This window comes from Phyllostomus hastatus, unplaced genomic scaffold (assembly GCF_019186645.2).
Source record: "Phyllostomus hastatus isolate PE091 unplaced genomic scaffold, TTU_PhHast_1.1 phas_scaffold_501, whole genome shotgun sequence".
NCBI lineage: Eukaryota > Metazoa > Chordata > Mammalia > Chiroptera > Phyllostomidae > Phyllostomus > Phyllostomus hastatus.
In genome coordinates, this window is record NW_025334033.1 from 32353441 (window position 1) to 32378964 (window position 25524).

A 25524-nucleotide genomic window follows, 5' to 3' on the forward strand; every position below is an offset into this window, starting at 1 on the left:
ATTGGATTTTTCGTGCTGTAAGAAAATATAGTTTCCTCATCAGAAACGGAGGGAATTGTATTTTGCATTTGAGATCCCGGGTGTAGCGTGGCAGCGTATACACACAGACTCTCCGCGCCCTTTCCAAGTCGGTCGCCTAGGAGACGAGCGCCCCTTCCGGCAGAGTAGTCGCATTCTTGGAGGCCTCGCCTTTTTCGAGGGCAGGCGCTGATTGGCCCGTTTGAAATGCGCCGGGCGGTGAGTTCACCTGGACTCGCGGCTGCACCGTCTGGCTTCACTCAGCGCAGCCCCTTAGCCACCGAGTCTAGGTTGCCGCGGCGCTTCCTTGCGACCCGACGTCCTTGCCAGGCCTCCGGTAGAGCCCGGCGTCCGGCGTGCGCATCCCGGCAGCTCGGAGCTTGCTGCCATGAAGCCCGCGTGAGTACTGGGCGGAGGAGCCGGGCGGCGGTGCTGGGGCGGACCCTTCTTCACTTCGGCGTCCGCCGCGGGCCGTACAGTCTACTCCGGGGCGCGGTCCCCAAAGTGGGAACCCCCCTGATCCCCGAAGCCGGGCGTCCACCGCCTAGCCTTGGCCTCCCGCAGCCGGGAGAGGTCAGCCTCAAGTTGGGGCGGGGAAGAGGTTAGTGCAGCCACGCTCGTTCTGGTTAGCTAGGTTGCCAGGCCCCTGGCTCGGGGCCGCCTCCACCAGCCCTTTGGTAAGTTTCCCCTTAGCCTCCTGGCCGCTCTCCGGCTGCATTTTGCCGAGTTAGTGCGGGGTCTTGTGGCGCATGGGGTTGAGTGTTCACCTCTGGGGTTGGGGTTGGTTAGGTGGTCTCAAGCCCTGGAGAGAGCCCTGGCAGCCTTGTGCTCTGCATGCTTTTCTCACCCCAGCGTCTCGGCCAGGAGGCCGGGACTGTCCCACGGTTTGGCCGGTTACTTTTGTCTGTCGTTCGGCTGCGGACGTACCCGCCCACATTCCTCTCTGAATCCAGGACATTTTCCGGGCAGAATTCCTTGATCGCTACTGGTAAAGAAATAATTATTCAAGGAAGAGGGTCGACTTTACCATTATTATCATTATCCGATTAGTAGCTACTAGTTTGTATAAGGCAACTTGCTTTCTTAAGCCAAAGTAAAAATCTTCTCTTTTTAAAAGACGTGTAAATCTAAGTTAACCTACCATAGTATCTTGCACCTAAAACCATAATTTGCCTCCATTTCAATTGGGAAATGTTGAGAAAGTATTTTAATCTATAGTCCAAGCTAACAATTTCACTTTTACTGTTAAATATTCATCCAGCCTATAGATAAATTAGGGATTGGGACGTGCTAGAAAAGTGGTAAAATAAATCAAAATAACTTTCCATTGTTCCTACTAATAAAAATTTCAACTGAGGGAGTTTTTACAAATCTTATTGGGCGGCATCCATTTAGCAACTAGGTCTGGGGAGCTTGTCAAAGTGGGAGACTTTTATAGGCAGAAAAGGGCAGGACCGAGCAAAAAGCAGATTGTTTGGGGCACAGACACCTTCCTTCGACGGACCATCAGGGTAGCTCTGACCTGGAAATCCCTTGCTGACTGGCTGAGATACATTCCTGAGAGAGACTAACACTAATTAGGTTAGGTATTAATTCTTGGTTTGGTGATGTAGGCTTAGCACAGGTGACTCCATTTGGGGCCCGCTGTCTCTTTTACACTACTTAAAGGAGCAAGAAATTGCAGTTCAGGGACCACATTTTGTTTTGGGATAGATGATAGGTTTTAAGAACTCAATCACTAGCTGTGCCTTGAAAGTATGGACATAAATCTTGGTGAAAGAATGAATTCCTCCATCGGTTTTTATAATTCATTGAAGTCTATCACTTGTCAGTCTACCTTGGGCAGGGGCTGTCGGTGCGATGCGTGTGTCTTTTCTGATAAGTGTGGTCAGTTATCTGTGGGTTTTTCACACTTGCGGTGCCTCTGTAAAGTTGCTGTTCAAGAAAATATCCAAGCTACTTTAAATATGAAGTAGGTACATTTAGTACCAAAAATGTCTCTTAAACAAAATCTTAATTATTTTTGGATTATGTGTGCCATAAACTAACTCTCTTCCACTAACGCAGTTTAGTCTTACACATGTTAGTTATTTAGAGTGTAGTATTTTGGAACTGGCAAGGCATAATTTTTAAACCATAGGAAGTTTGTCTCTGTATGAATTATAGGTGAGGTTTTAAATGTTAGTGTTTAACTGAAATGCTTTGTTGTTTATTTTTTTAAAATCTATGACCAGGAGGACTAAGACACCCAGGAAACCTGTAGTGAAAAAAGGATCCCAAACGAATCTTAAAGACCCCGTTGGGGTAAGGTCTACCTGTGAACTTGGGTGTGTGTGTGTATTCTTTCTTCATTCCTTTTATGTCTCACACGCATACTTGGAGTGGATGGAGATGTGAAGATGGAAATGTCAAAGAACATTCAGTTAAAAGAACTGTACTAAATTGCTTAAGGCTGGTTCTAGCTTTGAAATTTTATTTCTGTGTGAGATTCATTAATCCAGCAAAATGAAGTTTCTGTCAACTATATACTTCCTATAACAATTTAGAATTTGAAAAGTTAGATAATGAAAAATATTCAGCTATCCCAGAGAATTCTTCGTACCCTTTAAGATGGGAGAAAACTCTCTGCTTGGATGAGCGTCGTCTCCCATCCTCAGGACTGTCGCACACTGACGACACACTTCATGAGGAAAGTCCCAAACCCCATGCTGTATGGGGCCAAGTTTACAACTTTGGGATAGAACAGTTTAATTCAATCTAATGAGTTTTCACAATTGCATGTACTTCACTAGTTTCAGGTGTGGGGACTTGCTCTTAAAAGCAAATGGCAAACACAAGAAGGTTGGTTTGCTCTGGGATATTTTAAATCTCTCCTTCACTGGTACCGAGTGTGTCTCTTGGTCTGAGCTGAGGGAACCAGAGGCTTTGGCACATAGAGCTGAATTTCTTCCTCAACCCTGTCCCTGATTAAGAAAACCACATTTCAGATCTTGTATCTACTTATTTATTATGTATAAAGCTGGCAAATTTTAACTGACACACAGTTCTAAAAAATTCTAACAGATTTTCAAATAATTTTCATTGTGTGATATGTTATTGATTTTCAGAGAGAGTTTTAAATTAGTAGTATGACTTCATTAAATTTGTGCCACTATAGTAGTGAAGAGAAGCTGTGGATTTTATACTTTTTGTTATGAAAATATTTTAACTTTATGTACATTTAAAATCTTTTCTCATATCATATCTAATATCTGTTTGCATTTGACAATCTTGGGTAGCAGGTTTGGGTTTTCATAGCTCTAAGTTTATATTGATCTCTTAAATTAAGACACCAAATGTTCATTGAATGAATGAATAGGAAGCTTAAATGGGAAGTCAGGTAAAAAGTCAACCTTTGTTCTTTAAGCACTTGCCTGTGTTTTCAGGTGTACTGCAGGGTGCGCCCATTGAGCTTTCCTGACCAAGAGTGTTGCATAGAAGTGATCAATAATACAACCGTTCAGCTTCATACTCCCGAGGGCTACAGACTCAACCGAAATGGAGACTACAAGGAGGTATTCCCTATTGAAACCAAGCTGTTATTACTCGATATGTTCTTTCCTGAATGGCTTTTTAATTTTTTAAATTTAACAAAATTCATGTTCCTGCTTTTTTGAAAGACTAATCTACTTCACTGTAACCACCATACAATTCCTGGGATATACACACACACTTTTGATATAGTGAAGTTAGAAGATTGCTTTTTAGAAGATCATTTCTTGTATGGGGTACTTATTGCCTCTTAGGGGACATGTTAGGGATAGTTTAATGTGGAGTGGTAAGTGGTCGTGCTAGGAAGTTTTCTATGTGTAAACACAAAATTTCACGGGTGGAGATTCAAATAGCATTTAATAGGCATTGTATACTTATATCTATACCTCTTATGAAGTGTTTTTATTTTTAGTGAAGTGTTGAACAAAATGAATTCAATTCAGTTCAACAAACGTGCTAAAATGGAGAGTGGAAGGAGGTTTTTAAAAATAAGTGAGACATAGTCCTTGCCTTTATGGAGTTTACAGCTTAGTGGGGGACACAGATGGTAAACGTGTAACCCTCAAACAGGTGAGACAGAAGGATTGGTGTGCTGAAAGAGACCACTGGGGATGCGGATGAAAGGATCAGTTCACACCGTGGTTCTACTTTCAAGTTGCCATTCACTCTTTTGTGCGCATTACTCCAGCGAAATTGCTCCTCAAGAGCTCATCAGTGGCCTCTTGGCTGCTAAATTCAATGGACACCTCTTTGTCCTCATTATAAACAGATTGTTTATCAGGAGCACCCTCCTTCCTGAGACAACCTCTTGTTTCCCCTACAACCTTCCATCTTCAGTCTCTCTGAGCCACTCTTTACAGGCTCCTCTTCCTTTTCCAACCCCAATCCACCAGGTCGGGCTGTACCCAGGGCTCTCGTCTCTATCTATACTTTTCTACAGCTTTAAATGTTGACTATGTAGTAATCTGAAATTTTTACCTCTAGCTTAAACCTTTTCTCTAGCTTGAACATCTACTGCTTGGCATCTGAAATTTTACATGTCCAAGAGAACTCTTGATTTTTTCCTTTCTAAATCGCTTCCTCCCTTATCTTGATACATGCTGCCACCTTCTGCTTATTTGTTCAAGCCGGAAACCTTGTTCCTCCTATCTTTCTCTGGCTCCCTTCATATCCTATTCATCCGTAGGCACTACCACTTCTATTCCAATGTGTATCTTGAACTTGTCCAAGTTTCTATCTCCACTGCCACCATCCTTGTATGTACCCTGTTATTAATCGTGGAGACTGGTGCTTCTCAAACTGGTGAAGGAACAGCCTTTTTTTTTTTTTAATGAATTGTGACTGATACATTTATGCAGCTTTGCCAGTTGGAACTAACCAAGTCAAACAGCAGGAAACCTGTCTATTTAGTGAGATAAACCTGTTGATCACATCTTGGGAGCTTGCAGCCATACCAAATGGCTACAAAAGTTTCTAAACATTTCTTCTCCATTTCTGCAATTATCTTCTGCTAGACTGGGAACTAACAGTTCTCAGAGTGGCACCAGGTCGCTGACCTTATCTGAGCAGCACTGACAAGACTGTACTGAAGCCGGACCGGACTGCCTGCTTCCACTCCAAATCTTCTCTAATCCAGGTTTCTACAGAGCAGCCCGAGTGACCTTTTTAAGCATAATCAGATCTCCCCATTTCTATGTTTAAAACCTTCCAAGGAATAAAGTTTTTAAAAAGGCATAATCCTGATTAATCTGCCCCCTGTCAGTCTGGCCACCTCATCTCTCAGCATTCCTCCAATCCTGGATTCCTCAGATAAGCCAAAGTTCTGCCTCAGCACTGCTCTGCTGGCCTTGGTTTTCCCTTAGCTCTTACCATGGATAACTCCTCATCCTGTTTCACTTTAAATATTACCTCTTCTGGGAGTGTTTCCAGACTACACACCAGAAGTAGCACCCCTCCCTCCTCACCTGATCTGCTCTCTGTGTACTTCCCTGATTCCACTTACCACACTCCGTAGATTCATCTACTTGTTTATCGTCTCTTTCCCCTGGTGTAAAGTAAGCCTCAGGGGATGTCGAACCTTCTCCTTCTTGTTTGTCAAACAATAAATATGGATTAAGCATGAACGAATGGTCCAGGAAGGCTTCATGGAGGAATAAGCCTTTGAGGATGTAAAATAGTTGAAAACTGACTTCCTGAATTTTACTCATTGGAACTGAATGTATGTGTGAATAGTACAAAAGGTTTGGTGGAGACTAACATTGAATAATGGAAAGACTGTTGGACTGGAAATGGCTTTGATACTAATTAGCTCCATGGGTTTAAGACAGGTTCCTCCTTTGGACCTCACTTTTCTTCACCTGGACAGGAGGGGTTTGTCTGGGAGGATTTGGGGGTCATCTGACTAACCTGTCAGCACTGATCTGTATGTATTATTCCTTCCTCCCTCTCTCTCCTTTTTTTTCATTCTTTTCCTTCTTTCCTTCAGTCCTTCCTTCCTGAAAAAAGTCATTATTTTATTTCATTTAAAATAGCAGGACTTAAGGGTTTTCATAACAATTTTACATGTGCAAGAAAACCCCACGCTACGTTATGCCATTATGGGAAGTTCAGAAAAATGTTTTTTCTTCTCATGAACATATGAGCTCTGTTTGCACCCTTAGCCTGGGTCAAATTATAATCTTTATTTAAAAGCAAACAAAAAAAACTTTAATAGTTCTTTTTATGAGTTCTAGAGCTGTTTCATAGGAATTGAATAAAAACTTCCACAAGGTGAGGGTTAGCCTAGAAGAAGTAGGTGTGTGATCTTTAACAAGCTATAAAATGAGCATAATAATTAATAGTACCTACAGCAGAGGCTGTAAGAACGAAATGACTCACTGCCATGCCAAGGTAGTGCTTGGGACATGGTCTGTGTTGCGTCAGCTGCTACTGTCGCTATAGTTGAGTACTAATCTATACATGCCTCCTTCTGGGAGACAAACTGCTAATTTTAAAAACACAAGGGTCATATTGATATCTTTGCAGGTTCAATTTAGGGTAAAGGGTATAAACAGGAAAATGGGAGTCACTTGACAAAGGCTATAATCCATAATAAATTCTGATGAGTACTCATGTACCAAATAACTCAGTACTGGCATTCATGAAATAACAAGAAATTCAGGAAATCTGCAGAAACAACTGTAGTATCTACAATCTAATAAAACTAGAAAATAACGAAAATAGAAATAATAGAACTCTGGCCCTGGACAATTAGGACATTTTAGTTTACATAATTTATACCCCAGTCTCCAATCTGATTTTCTAAACAGAAGTTTGGTAATATTTTTGGCGATATGGTTATACTTTATAATAATCATATTTTGAAAGATTTGATCATTGATGTGTTAATTGCTTTTTAAAGGTCACGGTTTATTTAAAATTTATTTTATATAAGAACTCAGATGAGTTTATATTTACAGTTCATTGCCGTTTTTTAAAAAAAAAAGTACATCAAATCACTTAGCTTAAGCTGCTATGCCTTTTTTTTTTTTATTAAGTTTATTATTTTTAGAGAGAGGGAAAGGAAGAGAGAAAGAGAGGGAGAGAAACATCAATGTGTGGTTGCCTCTTACACACCCCCAACCAGGGATCTGTCCTGCAACCCAGGCATGTTCTCTGACCAAGAATGGAGCCAGTGACCCCTTTGTTTACAGGCTGGTATTCAGTCCACCAAGCCACACCAGCCAGGGCACTACTATGTCTGTTTAAACAACACCTGTATAAGAAAAAACAGAAAGCAGTAAAATGAGGTAATATGTGAGAATTTTCACAAGTCTGTGGCTGAATCATAATACCTTTTGATCTTCCTTGTCATTTAATTGAAACAAATTCAGCCTTAGTCTATGAAGGATTAGTGGGCTTAAGATTTTTCTACTTCTCTCCAGTAGTTATAATTGGAAATATTTAACATTTATAATTGGTATAATAAAGTAGGTCATGGCTTCTTTAAGGGTTCCAAGTTTAAAGGCCATTAGTGCTTTTTCTTTGTTCATCTAGATACTAAATGTTCATAAAGAAACATCTTAATAAGTTTAAACAGATATATTCTAGCCTAGATATAGTGGAATCCATTTATGCGCTTTTTTTTTCTTCCCCACAGATTCAGTATTCGTTTAAACGAGTATTTGGGCCTCATACCACTCAGAAGGAGCTCTTTGATGTTGTGGCTAATCCCTTGGTAGATGACCTCATTCATGGCAAAAATGGTATGATTCTTGGAGTTTTGTTGGATTTTCCTTTTTCTCCCTCTCTGGTAAAACTTTTTGGTTCTTACATATTTGGTTTATGTTTGGCCTTCAATTCACATTTGTTAGGGTGGTGTTAAACCTTTATTGAGCTGGTTCATTTTAAGTGTTTTTTAATACAATGGATCAATGCTACAAGTGGAGGACTTTTAAGACATAACCTAGTGTGGCTTGCTGTGTCATAGGTCTCCTTTTCACATACGGCGTGACAGGGAGTGGAAAAACTCACACCATGACTGGTTCTCTAGGGGAAGGAGGGCTGCTTCCTCGTTGTTTGGACATGATCTTTAACAGCATAGGGTCCTTTCAAGCTAAAAGATATGTAAGTATAACTCTTCTATGTTGTGACTATTTTACCTGAGGATGTAGGGACTGATATACCTGTGGATACAGCAGTATTAAGAGAGAACTAATTGGATACATTTTAAAACCTTCAATATGTTTAAATAAGTGCTTCTCAGTTCTCAAATATGTTTCTTTCTTAATTAAGTCAAATTCTCAAAATCATGGTCTGACTTTCGCTCCTACTTCAGGTTTTTAAATCTAATGATAGGAATAGCATGGACATACAGTGTGAAGTGGATGCCTTATTAGAACGGCAGAGGAGAGAGGCCATGCCCAACCCAAAGACCCCTTCTGGCAAGTAAGTAATTGCATTTGTACGCAACACTGGCCTAAGGGGAACTCTGTCCGGTGGGCTCATCGGGCACAGGGATTGGCAAGCACGGAGTTGAGAAGATGGTCTGACAGTTGACTTTAGTGAGCTGTAAGATGAGGAATGCTCCTAAGTAACTTTATGTGCTCAGATATTCTCTTTGTTTATCAGAACACTGCCTTTGAATTACTACTTAAGGGAAGGCGCCACTCGGGGTGGGAGCGGGTGTGAAAGCCCGTGCTATATATCAGGGAGGACGGGTCATATTGCTGGCTGACCTCATGTGGGTGGAGTTGCTTTGTGCATTTCTGCTGGTGAGGCAGGTGCTTTATATCTTTTAGTTTCCTTTTGCAATTATTTACTTTTGATATTCAAAATGTAGAATATCACTTTTTGCATTTTTCCCCCTTCTTCAGACGGCAAATAGATCCAGAATTTGCAGATATGATAAATGTACAAGAATTTTGCAAAGCAGAAGAGGTCGATGAAGATAGTGTCTATGGTGTATTTGTCTCTTACATTGAAATATATAATAATTACATATATGATCTACTGGAAGAAGTTCCATTTGATCCCATAAAGCCTAAGTAAGTAGTAAAAAGAACCCTTTCTTAGCTCCTTAATCTTGAGGAAGTCACTTCACCTCAGAGAGCCTTAGTTTTCTCAGTTATAAATAGGGAGAATGCTTATTTTTGTTTTCAAAATTAAATACAATTTGTATATCATGCATTTGGTCCTCAGTGAGTCATTTTATTATTAACTAGATATGCAAGTGTATTAGGGACCCATTGGAAGAATATCCTGACATTATTTTTTGAAAACTCTTGTCTCTGAGCTATATTTTAAGAAGGGCCTTAATTGGATAAAGAAGTGTCCTTATAGATGTGCCCTGGGCCTCCCTTTCAAGAACCTAATACTGAGTTTTGGGAGTTTGTAGCCTTTTTAACATGTCTTGGGGATCTCTATGGAATGGAGCCTAAAGCTGTTGTCTGTACAGCTAAAACTCACAGACCTTCCCTCACTGATTAATCTGAAGTGCCATCTATACTGTCATTCTGCCGGTTAGACTACTCCCTAGCTTTCCTTGAGTCTTGCCCTGCTAAGACTGGAGAGCAATTATCATCTGGCGTCACAGACAATAAATCTGCTTTTGTGCCAGAGCTAACTCTGGAATCTCATATCTAATATTAATATCTCATTTCTGAGTTGATAGTTTTGTTCTTAATCTAAATGCTTACCTTCAGTGCCCTCTTTATTAGGGCCTCTTGGGGCATAAATAATTTGAAAACCTAGGTCTTACATACAACTCCTGTGTGTATGTCTAAACTGACATTACTGGAGAAAGTTGGATTTAGAAAACCATTAGACTGAGGTGTCAGTATACCCACTAGTACTCACATTAAACAATGTATAGACTGATTACTTTCCCATTTGCTACAAAGTGTCAGTTCTGCATACCCATGTCCTTAAACTTTTGTGATGTCCTTCATTGCCACCAATCAGTTTCCTGTTTGCAAATGTGCCAAGGTTTTGTTTGGTTTGTTCTAAATGAGATTATTTTCGAAGGACCCTACTGTCTTGGTCTTGTTTAGTTTCACAAAAGGACTGACATGTATGACTTGTAAGCCTTGTAACCTTTCTGGTACCTCCTTGAGTGAACTCACAAGATACTTATTTGGCACTGAGTTCAGATTTAATGTTAGGGTGGTATATAGCCTGCTTTTTTGAGCTCATTAATGTTGACTTTTTAAAAAAAAATACAATTAAGAAATAGCACATTGGAGGGTGTTCAGATCCGGCTCATCGTGACTGTCACAAATTGTGCACTGAACTTGCTGCTGTGTGGTGATGGCCGCTGTAGAAACAGTACCTGGTAACCTATACCTTGTTCCTTCGGTAGGTGGAACAGCTGCAGCACGCCCATGAGGAACGCAGACTTTGTGTATGTGGTTGTGTTGACTCTTTTCTTAAGGAGAAGGGTGCAGTCATGCTAGTGTTTGGCATTTGTGGCATGTTTGCATGTAGATAGTTTTTCGTTGGCAGTGGGCTCTTTGCTACCTATAAGCCCTTCCTTCCTTCCTGAAACATCTGCCATTTGTTGGATGATGGTGTCTGATAAATGTTTCTGTCCCCACCGTTCCTAAGACAGAGGCCAAACAGGCAGCACCCTTTCCCACCCTTATCTCACTATCCTACATCCTTACCTTACAAGACTAAAACTTGACCAGCCACTTTGGAAGGATTGCCACTCCTCGTATACACCATCTCCTTCTGATCTTGTGTTTTGCTGACACTGAGGTCAGAACTAGCTCTCTGTGTCCTTTAAAAGTAGGCCAATGCTAGATTTCGATGCTAAACTTGTGCATGTGATATTGCTGTAACTACTTGATATCTCATTGTGTAGTAAGTGTTGTCTCATGTGCTTTGGTAGAACAAATTAGAGCAAAAATGTTAAAGCAAAATACGTTCTTGTAACTAATCTTTATTATGTATCCTTAAAGTTATCTGTTTAATATTTTTCTGGGTTTTGCTTGGGCTTATTGTCATAACAATGGATGTCATGTTGCTTGGCATTTTAGTCCTAGTCTTAAACTGAGACAGTAATAACTCATAATTTAGGAAACTTACATTTTTTTCTTTCCCATAGACCTCCACAATCTAAAGTGCTTCGTGAAGATAAGAATCATAACATGTATGTTGCAGGATGTACAGAAGTGGAAGTGAAATCTATTGAGGAGGCTTTTGACGTTTTCTGGAGAGGTTAGCATTAAAATTAGAGAACTATAAAACAATAAATATGTTTGACCAGCTGTACTTTCCGGTTTAGTAGAAAGCATGTATAATGAAATGGCCGAGTTCAGTTCTGAGCAGTGATTTTTTTTCTGTTATTATAGGCCAGAAAAAGAGACGTATTGCTAACACACATTTGAATCGTGAGTCCAGCCGTTCCCATAGCGTGTTCAACATTAAGTTAGTTCAGGCTCCGCTGGATGCAACTGGAGACAACGTCTTACAGGTAAGTTGTAGTGTGCGGAGCTTTTATTTTGCTAACGGAATCCTGAATTTTTGGAATTAAATCAGGGAGGCCTCATTGCAACAAAGATTTCTTTAAAATACCAATTTTCAACCAGTGTGGCGCAGGAATTTTTAAAACCTGCAATAACTGACCAGCAAAGGGCACTGACCTCTTTTCCTTTAGACTGTCAAATAAAAAATGACAACAGCCAACACAACAATAGCCATTCAGTGGCAAAGAATCAATACCTGTTTTTTTGTCAGATTGACAAAAAAAAATTTTAGTGTGCCACAGAATTTTAGTAATTAGTTTGTGTGCCATGAGATGAAAAAGGTTGAAAATCGCTGCTCTAGAATTAATAATATATGTAGGTGATGGCTTTAGTTGTTCCATTAGACATGTAGTTCTGGGAAACTGGCTACTGAATCTTAGAACCTGGATTTTTGCTGTGAAAAGGGTTTACAGATCTTCATAAATTTCTTCAATAGAGGAGGTAAAATAAGAAAAATGTAATTTATTGTTTTATCTCTGAAGGCTCATTTTGAATGTGGAAATTCAGTTAAAGGTTTTAAAATGTCAGCAATGAACTTGCTGGGGCAGGCACAGTTTAGGAGATGGCCGATTCTAAACTGTTCTCTTGGCTGATGGGCCAGCAGTGCCCCCCATTCCCCCGCCCCACACCAGCCTGTTGCTCACTGTTTATTGTGGGGCCCTGTCACCGTAAAAGGCTGACATCAATTAGGAACCACATTTGAGCCCAAATGTAAATGATTTAGTAACTTTAAACTTTTAAAGTATAATACCATTCAAAATATAGTATGACACGGGTATCATGAAGGTTTCCAGATGGCAGGAGGAGATGGTACAGCATGGTACTAAAGACCTCCAGGATTCGAATTCTGATACCTGTTAATTTACTAGCTGTCTGACCTAACTGATGAACTCCTCATGATGTTGAGAGGATGAAAGGAGATGGTACGTGGAAAGTTCTTAGTCCCGTGTTTGGCTTATAGTCAGCACTTGGTAGATGTTAGATAGAAAATGCCTTAAGTCCCTTTCTCCCCAGCCATCTTGGTGGCTGCTCTTAGTTGGGGGCCTTCCCGCATCTAAGGCAGGAAGATGGCCGCAGAGAAGACAAAAAGGTTGCTGGAGTCTATCAGCTGCAGGCTGCAGCCAGCCCTGAGGAAATGGAAACAGTGCTGTGCCCTGTCGGCCACAGCTGGTGTCACCACTCCAGGGTGCACACGCTGGTCACCTCAATCCAGGTGATGCTGATGCCATTAGCAGCATATCAGAACAGACTGGCGAGAAGTCATTCAATCAAAGAGCTTGGTTTAAAAATAGAAAGGAAGGAAGGGGAAGGGAAAATGCTTTTAAGTCAAGCTCCCATATACACTTAATTTCCTTTGAATCACATCTAACATTACAATATCAGTCATATACCTCTTGACTTTCATTTCTCATAAAAATTATTAGCATACTATGAGATTATTAGATTGTAAAATTATTAAATATTTGATTATAGAACATTTTAGAATAGCTTTGTCCTAGACTCACTTTAGCAGATATTTTTGGAGCTCCTGCTGAGTGCTAGGCACTGTGCAAGGTGCTGGGGATAAAGTCATTGAAAGACAGGGTCTGTGCACTCAACAGAACTTCCACCGAAATGCAGAAGATCAGACAATGGGCAAGTAATCATTCATATTTTGAGTATATTTATCATATGCGTTTAGCAAACTTTTCACCCAAAACTTGTATCCTTTGCCCCACCAGTACATTTTGTATTGTGCAAATATTATATCCATAATACAATGATTTGTTAATTTGAATATATTTAAAGAACATTGTAAACTAGTTATAACTCATGTCATATTATTGGCATTGTGATCTTCCCTTCAGGAAAAAGAACAGATCACTATAAGCCAGTTGTCCCTGGTAGATCTTGCTGGAAGTGAAAGAACCAACCGGACAAAGGCAGAGGGTAACAGATTACGTGAAGCTGGTGAGTAAAGCATAGTACTTAACCTATTGCTACAACTTTTTTTTTAAAAGCTTGCAGTGCTAGTTTATCGTCTGCTTACTGATAGAAGGTTTAAGCATAATTGTCTTTGATTTCATAATTTACAGGCTGTTTAGTGGTTAGTGCTGTTCCTTTAGTTATGCTGGTTTGGTATCTATTATAATACAATGATTTCTTCAAGAGCAGGGAAAAGTAAAATAAGTAAAAATTATATTCATATTGAAAGGATCTGCTTTTATCTATTGCTGGTATTGTCAGTACTGGGTCCTTAAAAATGAAGTTATTCAACAGGTACTCCAGCATTCCTATTAGTAAAAATTGGCTTCTGGAGGTAGGAAAAAATCTTTGAACACAAAACCCGATTGAAAGGAGATCTGTGATTTGTTTTTTTATTTAATCTTTCATTTTGTGTAGCTGTTCAAGTCATGTTTTATGTTAATCACATTTATGGAGTACCTACTGTGTGCCAGGAATTAACTCAGATATGAAGGATGGAGCCCTACCCTAGAGAGCCCAGCCTAGTACAAGAGGTAGGCGGATAATGAGACTATTTCAGTAGACGATGGAAGTGAGCACGAGGTACTGTGGGAGCGCAGAGTAGAACTGCCTCATCCAACCTGGGAAGGGTTGGGGAGGGGGGATTGGAGGAAGAATTCAGGGAGTGGACACTTAAATGGAGTAGTGAGCTCCAGGAAGAAGGGTGGGGTTCAAGACATCATCCCTGGCAGCTACTTGTAAACAGACCAGTCCTGAGAGAATGTGGCAGGGTCAAGGCAGCTGAAATGGAAGGTGTGGGTGGTAAACCGTGACAGAGGCAGGAGAGCAAGGTCATGAATGCCCTTATCTATCATTAAAATATCTGAATTTTATCTTGAGGGAATAGTGATGGCTACCAATTATTAAGGGACTATAGTGTTTCATAGTTTCTACTATACATGGGCTTGATTTCTCTTTTTTTATTGATTTTATTTTTTTTTTGAGAGAGAGAGATACACGTCAATTTGATGTTCCACTTATTTATGCATTTATTGGTTGATCTTGAACCTGCGCTGACCGGGAATTGAACCTACAACCTTAGTGCATCAGGACAACACTCTAATTAATTAAGCTATCTGACCAGGGCATGGACTTGATTTCTTGATTCTGACTTTTCAGGATTGTATCATACCCATTTTTCAGATGAAGAAGTGGATTAGAAGTCATTTTGGCAAGGTTGAACTCTCAAAACTTGTGACTTTCTACCATTACACACCCTCCATGTAAAGTCATAAAGTCGTTGAAGGATTGGTCTTTTAGAAAGATCATGTTCCCAGTATAGAGAATTAATACACCAGGGGCAAGTCTAGAGATGAAAAGCAGTTAGGAGCCTTTTACTGGTATGACTGGGAGGCAAAAATCAGGCAAAACTGAGAGCTAGTTAGGAAGTAGGTCCCCCTGGATGTGGAGAGTAAGGAAGAGGAGGACGATCTTGACTGAGGAGAAGCAGTGTGAGGTGCGGGTATGGGCGGTTACTGAATTTTGTATTGCGTGTGCTCAGATTTTTCAAGTGGAAGTGCCTAGTAATTGAATGCAGAGGTATGTGGATTTGGAAGGCGAGAGATTTGACTTGATTGAGGTTTATAAGTTTAAGTTTTGCCAAAAGAGAAATGATAGAGGCAATGGGGGAGGTAAGATTTTTCAGGAAGAACAGATAGGAACAAGCTGAGGGCAGAGCCTCAAACAAGTCCTTGATGATTAGTTTAGAGTGCCTGGGAAGGAGCAAGACGGCGACTCACAGGATTCTGAAATGACTAAAAAGAACGTACACACAGACACACACATGTTAAATATGTGTATAAAGTAGCCCCCCCACACCTTATCTGCCATTTGTTTTCCATGGTTTCAGTTATCTGCAGTCAACTGTAGTCTGAAAATATTAAATGGAAAATTCTAGAAATAACTTGTAACTTAAAACTTTACACCACTCTGAGTGGTATGAAATCTTGCACTGTTGCACCTGTGACCTGTCCACGTTGTATATGCTGTCCACCCGTTAGTCACTTAGTGGCCACCTCAGTTATAAGATCGACTGTCCTGGTATCATGGTGCTTTGTTCAAGAAGCCCTTTACTTAACAAAAATTCCACATTCACATAATTTTTATTACAGCATATTTTATTAGTTATTGTTATTAACTTCTTACTGTGCGTAACTTATAAACTAAGCTTTACCATAGATGTATGTATGTGTAGGAAAAAAGTATATACAGGGTTTGGTACTGTCCATGGTATCAGACATGCCCTGGGGACCTTGGAACACACCCCTCGTGGATGAGGGAGGACAATAGTACGAGAAGATAGGGAGTCTGGAATTCACATCACAAGAGGAAGGATTCACCTTGCTGGGAAAAGTAGTGTGGTTGGATTGGGAAAGAAGTAGAAACCGGAGACTTCTGATTCTTAGGGCAGGGAAACAGAAAGGTCCATCATTGTTAACATGGATGAGAACAGGTGTGACAAGGTAGGAATGAGAACTCGAAGAAGATTGTGGTTGGGGCATGTGACAGCCTCGAGCTTCCAGAGATGGTACAGTTCGGGTGATGATGTGGTTCAGGGTTTGGCCATGTGTGCAGCCCCACTGGTGAGGAAACAGAGGTTTGCTGGAACAGACGTCAGGGCCTCTGACAGCACGTTAGAGGGACCTTCTCATGGATACCGAAATGGCCCAGGAGCTGGCAGGTAGGAGGAACATTTGAAGGCAGCAGCAAGGAATTAGGAAAATGTTGCTGGCCACCCTCTATTCACCATCCTTGTATAATGCCAGGCTTTAGAAAACAAGCAACTTTTACTCAGAAAGACCCCAGGGCTACAGGGGAAGCATTACCCTTATGGGAAAATAAACGTAAGGTTGTAGGACCTTGTGCCATGGTGCAGGGAGAAGCCTGTGGACCATTCCCAGAATGTATTTCTGAGTGTATGAACAAAATACATAGGATTATAAAGGAAACCAGTTAGGTTGAGATATTTTTTTAAAGTATTCTTATAACATTTGACATACAGTAATTTATGTGCTGCTATACTAATGCCTTAAACAAAAACCCACCAGCAGATCTAATAACTACATAATTTCAAAGTAGCAATGAACATTAATATCTTGAGATTAGCAATAAACTGCTATAGTGCTATAAAAACAAAGATGCAATTTATTTCCCATCCAAGTATGCAGACTCGCTGAAGAGAACCTATGGGCATGGACACCTGGCCCCTAGGGAGAGTGTCCAGTGGATTGTTGTGTGAGAGGTTTGAGGGGTTAGGGAACTCCATGAACAAAGATGGGTTCCTGAGAGCACAGTGGAAGAAGAAAGGACATTAGGAGTTGGGGTCAAGGAAGATAAATCTTCAGTCATGGAATATTCTGAGGGTACAGGTGAGCCATGTGTTTTGAGAGGCGGTCAAGGATGTAAGCATGGTAGAGTTAGTCAACCTCAATCAAAGTTCCAAAATGAACACATTCTTATATACTTTTTGGGTCTACCTAGGTGAGATCTCCTGCATGCGTCATGCTTGGTTAATCTGTCAGACTTGCCTTGCTTCAGAAATCCAAACGAGAGTGGTGACAAGTAACAAGTATGCCACCTAAGAAATACTTGTTACTTTAGATGGAGAGGGGACCAGCTCTGGCTGGATCCTCAGACACTGCCTGCTAGAAACAGGAGCCTCTCTGGGTGCAGGGGAGATGTCAGTGTCGATGGAGCCAACTTGTAGCCTGAAATGATCGTGCTTCAGAGATAATATTTTATACGAGGATATTAAACATCTACATCTAGTACACTCTTTCACAGAATTTAAGATTTGGAAGAAACTTAATGGGTCATGAAGTGTAATGTTGCATTTCGTGGACAGTCCTTTGACAAAATTCCTGAAGGATGGTATTTAACCTCTCCTGACACAATGCTATTAAATACTTCAGAAATACTGCCAGACCCTGCATGGACAGCTCTTTAACTTGAGCACTAAAATCTGTTATTTCCCTTTAATAGTTCGGTGCAGCAGGGATTTTATAGACAGACAGACCACGTTGTACCTACTCTTGTTTTCAGATGTCTTCTATGTATATTTTTCTGTCAGGTAACATTAACCAGTCACTAATGACGCTAAGAACATGTATGGAAGTCCTGAGAGAGAACCAAATGTATGGAACTAACAAGGTAAGCAACAGTCTCCCACTTGTATAGTTTTATTTGTCTGCTTTTTTCGCCTTAGGTGTTTATTTGGATTTGAATGTTTTTCTAGATGGTTCCATATCGAGATTCAAAATTGACCCATCTGTTCAAGAACTACTTTGACGGGGAAGGAAAAGTACGCATGATCGTGTGTGTGAATCCAAAGGCCGAAGATTATGAAGAAAGCTTGGTAATTTTAATGTATTTGTTCTGTAGTCTCAGAGTTTCTGGAGAAAACAAACTACATTGGTATGAAGAATCACATTTTGAAAACTTTAAAAATTGGTACAGCACCATCAGTTACAGAAATTAGCCATTTAATATTGTTTCATTTAGTAATTTCTGAGGAACTGGATATATTTATTTGTAAAAACACACACAAAAAACAGCTCCATTTGTTTTGTATCTTAGCAAGTCATGAGATTTGCAGAAGTGACCCAAGAAGTTGAAGTAGCAAGACCAGTGGACAAGGCAATATGTGGGTTAACACCTGGACGTCGATACAGGCAGCACACTCGGGCAGGTCCAGTTGGAGATGGTATGGTTTGGGATTGGATCGTTTGCCCACTGAGTAGTCTGTGTCTTTCTGTTCAATCTGTTTCACATAGGAAAACTGTTTACTTCCCTTCCCCTCAAGAACCAAGTGCAGAAAGAAATCTGAACCAATGTATAAATGATATTTCTTTTGTTATGTATGTTAACTCATGTTTTTAACTTTTCCTTTTTTTTTCACAGCTAATTTTTTAAAACATTTTCTTTTTAGAGAGGGGAAGGGGCGGGGAAAGAGAGGGAGAGAAACATCAATTGGTTGTCTCTCACACATGCCCTGACCAGGGACCAAACCCACAACCCAGGCACGTGTGTTGACAGGGAATGGAGTAGGTGACCTTACACTTTGCACAACAACACCCGCCCTACTGAGCCACACCAGCCAGGGCACAGCTAATTTTTAAAGCAGTGTGATCATGATAGCTCATGAAAGCACACAGTTAATTGGACTGGGGCTCTAATCACCGTGTTAAACTTGTTTAAATAAGCTCTTTCTCTCCTAAGTAACTTTTTATAATTTTTTATCATTCAATACAGAACTGCTGGTTACAGAAGTGGTTTTACAGAGTTTTCCACCTTTGCCATCCTGCGAAATTTTGGACATCAATGATGAGCAGACTCTCCCTAGGCTTATTGAAGCATTAGAGAAACGCCATCAGCTACGACAAAGGATGATTGATGAGTTTAACAAACAAGGTAAGGACATTTTAACGCCAGGAATTTGCAACAAATCTGAGTTCTGTGGTGGGATGGATCCTTAAGGAAGGGTCATTTTGTCTCTGCTCTTTGTAAGTGCTCCAGTCATTGTTTCATGAGTCTGACAGGAACTTTTCCCACAGCTCTTTTTTCTTAAATCAACGGTGATATACACAAAGGAATCATAGCTACTTTGTCGTTCCTGCTAGTTAATTATTTGCAAGGCACTTCACATATATCTTAACAGTACCTTTCAGCAAATTATTCAATCCTCTATTTCTTAGTTTCCCTGTCTGCAAAATGGGTGGGAAAATTGTAATTGTTCCTACCTCCGAGGGTAAGGTTTTGAGATGATGTATGAGAATCACGTAGAAGAGTGAACAGCCCGGTACATAGTTAGTGCTCCGTGAATGTATCTGCTATGTTGAGCATCGTCAATTCATTTCAATCTTCACAAGAAAACGTGTGAGATAAGTGGTATTTAAATTCCCACTTTGAAATGAGGAAATGTGCTTGGAAAAACAACTTGCCCAAGTCACATATCTAGTAAGTGGTACAATAGGGATTCAACTTGGATCTGACTGTTCCTGAAATGACTCTACTGCTATTTTTGTTTTTGCATTTGTCCTGAAGCAAATTATTTGCCCTAAGTGCTGGGAAGGGAATGCCATTGTGCAAAATGAAAGACTATAGCATGGGCTAATGAAAGTTTATTGCATTGACTGTTTTGGAATTGGGGTAAACAAAAACCTGCATGCTTTTGTTTCAGCTGTTACTTTTAAAGCTATGTTGCAAGAATTCGACAGTGGTGCTTTAAATAAAGAAAATTACATTCAAGGAAAACTAAATGAAAAAGAAAAGGTGATCTCAGGACAGAAATTGGAAATAGAACGACTGGAGAAAAAAAACAAAACTTTAGAATATAAGGTTGGTTTTGGCATTATTATAATGGCTATCCACTGCTGTCCTCTGACTTAGCCCTTGTGCCGCCCTGGCCTGTAAACACCGCTTACTGCGAGTTATCACCTACTTATTCATCCGTCTTCACCCCACCCCTTTCCCAAAGGGGGAAATGTGAGCGAAAAGCACCAAAGGGATATTGTACTCTAATTTTATAAGTTAGATATTAGCAGTTGAAGGGAATGTTTTCTGGTCCAAACAAGTGAGCTTTCTAGAGGTTAGCTTTGGTGATAGCTTGGTTTTTTAACTTATTAATGGATTACATATGTTTATTCCCTCGTTTACAGAGGATCATTTCGGGGGAATGCTTATTCTAGAGAGAAACTAGTTTCAACCAATGCAGTGTTCTCTATTTCCAAATAATCTTAAAAATAAAATTTTAGGCCTGAATTTTAGGGGAAACTAATTTTTACATTAAATTATTTGTAACAGTCTTTCAGTGAAGAACTTGCTTAAAAGTTCTCATTTCTAGGAATGAAGGCAGCAATCAGATGAAATTTTAGAGGAAAATATTTCCTCCATGATTTTTTAAAAGATTTTATTTACTTTTAGAGAGGGGAGGGGAGGGAGAGAAGGGAGAAAAAGAGGGAGAGAAACATCAGTGTGCAAGAGAAACGTACATTGGTTGCATCTTGCATGCCCCCCAACTGAGGACCTGGCCCACAACCCAGGTATGTGCCTTGACTGGGAATCAAACCAGCAACCTTTTGGTTCGCAGGCCGGCACTCAGTCCACTGAGCCACACCAGCCAGGGCCCTTCATGATTTTTCTTTCCACAACTATATTTGCAAAAAGAGGGTATTTTATAGTTGCATGAAATATTTACATACCAAATATTGAACATAATGGTCTGCCTTCCAGATTGAAATTTTAGAGAAAACAACTACTATCTTTGAAGAAGATAAACGCAATCTGCAACAGGAACTTGACGCCCAGAATCAGAAACTTCAGCGACAGTTTTCTGACAAATGCAGACTAGAAGCCAGGTTGCAAGACATGGTGATGGAAACAACAATGAAGTGGGAGAAAGAATGCGTGAGTGTCATTCCTGTAGTGCTTACTGCAAATAGGTGATTTATTTCAAATTGTAGTGTTCTGAATGACTGTACCTGGGTTCTGGTTGTGGTGACAGTAGTTGCCAGCTCAGTTCATTCCTTTCTCTGCCCTTGGAATTCATTAGCAGTATGAAGTATCTATCTCTGGAAGAATTGGAGAACTGTCGTTTTCAGGAAATAGTGTTTCAGTAATCTGGTGTACTTGTTTGATGTAATTGAATTAGAATGTATATTGCCATTGATAATCTGTAGGAGCGTCGAGTGGCAGCTAAACAACTGGAGATGCAAAATAAACTGTGGGTGAAAGATGAAAAATTAAAACAACTGAAAGCTATTGTTACTGAACCCAAAACTGAAAAGCCAGAGAGACCCTCTCGGGAGCGGGACCGAGAGAAATCTACTCAGAGACCTGTTGCTCCATCACCAGCACCTGTAAGTTACGTGTAGTTGTGCAGTAATTTAGACCTTAATAAAATCTGTTCAGATTAGGTTATTATTTCTATGACAATAAATTTTTTTGTTTTACATTACTTACATTTCTCAAACTTCTATTTAATTTTTTAATTTAGTATAAATACAAATTTAGTATAAAAATGTAGTAATTTGGTACAAGTAATTATAATGTTATCTTCATATGTTGAATTGTAGAAAAGTAATCAATTGTTTCAGTTTTTCAGTCTTGCTCATTAATTTCTTTTCACTTTTTTTAGCTTTCTGGTAACTATATTGCTCAGATTTCCAACGGCCAGCAACTCATGAGACAGCCACAGCTACATAGGCGCTCTAACTCTTGCAGCAGCATTTCTGTAGCTTCCTGCATTTCGGAGTGGGAGCAGAAAATTCCTCCGCACAACACACCTCTCAATGTCACATCCATTGCAAGGCGTAGGCAGCAGGAGCCAGGACAAAGTAAAACTTGTATCGTGTCAGACAGAAGGCGAGGGGTGTACTGGACTGAAGGCAGGGAGGTGGTTCCTACATTCAGAAATGAGATAGAAATAGAAGAGGATCAATGCCGCAGGGTTAGTGCCGGTATTATTTTAAAGCGTTATAGCGATAGATCTTAATCTTGTGTTTTTGTAACTTGGTTCAAAAAATTGGACAAAAAGATGGTTAAGCTCCCATGTAAAAAAGTTCTAATTTTTATGTTAATTTGCAAGATCAACTCACCCCAAAATGAGGCCTAGCTCTTCAGCCAAAACTGCCTAAAAACATTTAGCAAGAGAAATACACCTTAGGTTTAGCGAACACAGGTCAGTACGGTACATGACAGCGTAATCTGCTTTTTAGTTGCTAAGCTAATGAGCATGTGAATATGAGTGACTTAGAGCACATTTTCCAAGTTTTTTCTTGTTTTTTTTCCCGTTAGATTTTTTTGCTGCTTTTGAACTTTGACTTTTAAAACTGTTTTCTCAACTTTTGAAAAATTTCAAACCCAATGAAAAGTTGAAACAATGGCACAGTGTCATCTTTTCCCCTTACCTAGATTTACCATTGTTATTTCACATAGATAACGTAAATGTTTTTCCCTTGGACTTTTGAAAGTAAGTCAGACTTCATAGCACAAATAAAGACGTTGTCCTGTATAACCGCAATCTTCACCACACCTAAGAAAGTTAACATCAGCTCTGAATAAATATCCTCTGGTACATAGTCCATGTTTACCTTTCCCCAGCTGTCCCAGTAACAGCTCTCCTTTTCTCAATCCATGGTGCTGTCACGGTGAATGCACTGCATGTGGCTGTCATCTCTTTAATCTCTTTTAATATAAAATAGTCCCCTCTTTTTGAATTTTCATGACATTGGCTGTTTTTGAAGAGTCCAGGCCAATTGTTTTGTAACTACTGAAGCTTTGCATGCCTAATAAATTGCTTTTAATCTCAAGACCTTTACTTCAGCTTATAAGAGCTCTGCCTCATTTCAGGGTGTTTAAACAAATTCACATTTATATTTTCTTAAGGATTAAGGTAAATTTCATCCCTTGAATCTGAATAAATGAACCAAGTTACTATTGTGAACTTACATTTAGTAAAATCTTAATACATAACTCTTAAAATTTTTCTTCTAAACAAATTAATCTTATAGTAACTATTCGCTTTAGATTTTCTTGTATAATTTAGGATACAGAATATTTTCATTCAGGTGGCCTGCATTCCTGATTAATAAGGAATGATGATGAACTCCAGGCATATACCAAGGCAACAGAAAATTGAAAGTCTCAAGTTATATGTACTTTGCAGATACTGCTTTAAACCTTTGTAGGGAGCAAATTATGGTGACTGGTCTTTCTGATCAACTCTTGTAAATCCCCTTTATTTTATGAAAGCTTATAGGCAAAACTATTCAAGGCTTGCTTATGCCTGTTCAACATTAATTTAATACCTAATTTGGCTAAGGAGATATTTAAGAGGATTTACTAGAGATCCTTGAACTTCTCACTTGAAATCAAAATCTCTAAGAAGTGCAGCAGAAAAGTTTAGGCTAGTATCCATGCATCTAGGTTTGTTGATGAAAAATTATGGTCAGTGAACTGAAATTATACTTGAAAAATTTTAAGTATAATTTTATTTCATAAATCATAGTAGATTGTAAGGTCTATCATCTTTTCCAAAGCTTATTTCAGAATGTATTTATTACTAAATGTGTTCAAGAAAACTGTCACTTCTGCTAAATGGTAGACTGTGAGAGCCAGACTGTTTTGTTCAACATTAATTAAGCCATTTTAATCATGGAAAGTTTCCTGCTTGCTGAGAGGCTTCGGCATCTTTAGAGGCAAACTTTGTTGCCCGTGTTTGTTTTTGTTTTTAAGATTTTATTTATTTTTTTTTAGAGAGAGGGAAAGGAGAGAAAAAGCGATTGGTTGCTTCTCATAGACCCTAACCCACAGGGGATGGAACCCACATGCCAGGCATGTGCCTTGACTGAGAATCAAACTGGCAACCTTGCACTTTGCGGGATGGCACCCAACCAACTGAGCCACACCAGAAAGGGCAGTGTTGCCCATGTTTTACACTATTGTGATCTGTCACTGGTGCTTCATTTGTTTTTTCCAATTATATAGGAAAATGCTTTTAGTTCTCTGGGTATGCATTTTGAAATTGGGATCTTTCTTACTTGACCAGCTGTGAAGGATTTGGCCTGTGGCAGACTGTTTCATTTGCTTCCAGTTTTACAAACAAACATGTTTGCAAAATACCAAAGATAACTCATTGCTTCAAACTACTATCTCTTACATGTGAAGTGTTTTTTCTTTTTCTTTTTCTTTTTTTAAGATTTATTTATTTATTTTTAGAGAGGAAGGGAGGGAGAGAGAGAGAGAGAGAGAAACATCAATGTGCGGTTGTTGGGGGCTGTGGCCTGCAACCCAGGCATGTGCCCTGACTGGGAATTGGACCTGGGACACTTTGGTTTCCAGCCCGTGCTCAATCCACTGAGCTACGCCAGCCAGGGCAGTGAAGTATTTTTTCTTAGGTTGAATGATATTTGACTAGAAGCAACTAGTTTTTTATTGTATGATGGAGACTGATTTGATACTATATTCTTTATCTGGTTCTTGGAACCATTTATGGAATGTTTTAGGGGGAAAAATAATTGGTATGTTATAGCCATTGTTCTATTTGAATTTTTAATGAAGTTTAAAAATTTTTAAATTTCAGAAAGTACTCAGTTTATTTACATTCTTTTAAACATTTTATACATAGGGTTCTTAATTATCCCTTACGGTCTTTAGCATTTTGTACTGTACAGCCCAATCAGCTTTTACTTTTTGTCTTTGTATAAGGAGTGTTTTCTCTTTGTTTAGAGACCTATGAGATGTTTAGGTTTTTATGGATATCATTGAAGTTTGTAACATAGTTGTGGGCCTAATAGATTACCTCACAATAGCAGGCACAAATGTTGGTCAAGAATGTGAAATGAATTATTTGTCTTAAATACCACCTACATAGGAAAGACTAGCAGCATTTCCAGAAATTTTCTTCCCATTCTTTGGTGAAAGGGACAGTCCCTGGTAGAATATATAATATGCAAGCTGGTGTTAAAAGATGTTTTGTTGGTTTTGCATTTAAAATCAGAGAGGACATTTAAATCATTTGAATAACATATTTAGCTTTTGAAAAGGTTCATGCATTTGTTTTGATATTGTGACCAAGTAATGTAGCCAAACCTGCTGCACTTCTAATACCCCTAAATTAATTCTGGGTTATGCTTCTTTCTTGATTCCTTTCAACTTGATCAGAACGCACCACCACTTCGTCTCCGACACAGACGATCACGCTCTGCAGGAGACAGATGGGTAGATCATAAGCCTGCCTGTAACGTGCAAACTGAAACAGTCATGCAACCACATGTCCCTCATGCCATCACAGTATCTGTTCCAAATGAAAAGGCACTAGCTAAGTGTGAGAAGTACATGCTGACCCACCAGGAACTAGCCTCCGATGGGGAGATTGAAACTAAACTAATTAAGGTAAAGACAAATCTACACAGGGAGAAAAAATATATACAAGAAGTCGACAAAAAACCATGACACATAGGCAGTG

The 25524-nt window shown here is 39.6% G+C and overlaps 1 protein-coding gene across 6 annotated transcripts in view; it reads left to right on the plus strand.

Moving 5' to 3' along the window:
• Positions 1–242: 242 nt before the first annotated feature.
• The window catches only part of KIF23 (kinesin family member 23), a 29002-nt gene continuing 3720 nt past the window's right edge, over positions 243–25524 (plus strand). The window contains exons 1-20 of one of the 6 annotated variants that reach the window (XM_045822741.1): positions 243–417; positions 2253–2322; positions 3444–3572; positions 7688–7793; positions 8018–8154; positions 8366–8475; positions 8904–9074; positions 10388–10429; positions 11135–11247; positions 11382–11503; positions 13403–13505; positions 17629–17708; positions 17794–17913; positions 18135–18261; positions 18810–18968; positions 19738–19895; positions 20790–20963; positions 21236–21415; positions 21694–22005; positions 25221–25451. In XM_045822741.1, the coding sequence (XP_045678697.1) occupies positions 407–417; positions 2253–2322; positions 3444–3572; positions 7688–7793; positions 8018–8154; positions 8366–8475; positions 8904–9074; positions 10388–10429; positions 11135–11247; positions 11382–11503; positions 13403–13505; positions 17629–17708; positions 17794–17913; positions 18135–18261; positions 18810–18968; positions 19738–19895; positions 20790–20963; positions 21236–21415; positions 21694–22005; positions 25221–25451 (2655 nt within the window). In that variant the 5' untranslated portion in view covers positions 243–406. The remainder of the gene's footprint in view (positions 418–2252; positions 2323–3443; positions 3573–7687; positions 7794–8017; positions 8155–8365; positions 8476–8903; positions 9075–10387; positions 10430–11134; positions 11248–11381; positions 11504–13402; positions 13506–17628; positions 17709–17793; positions 17914–18134; positions 18262–18809; positions 18969–19737; positions 19896–20789; positions 20964–21235; positions 21416–21693; positions 22006–25220; positions 25452–25524) is intronic. The other 5 variants (XM_045822743.1, XM_045822745.1, XM_045822742.1 and 2 more) reach the window with 5 other exon arrangements.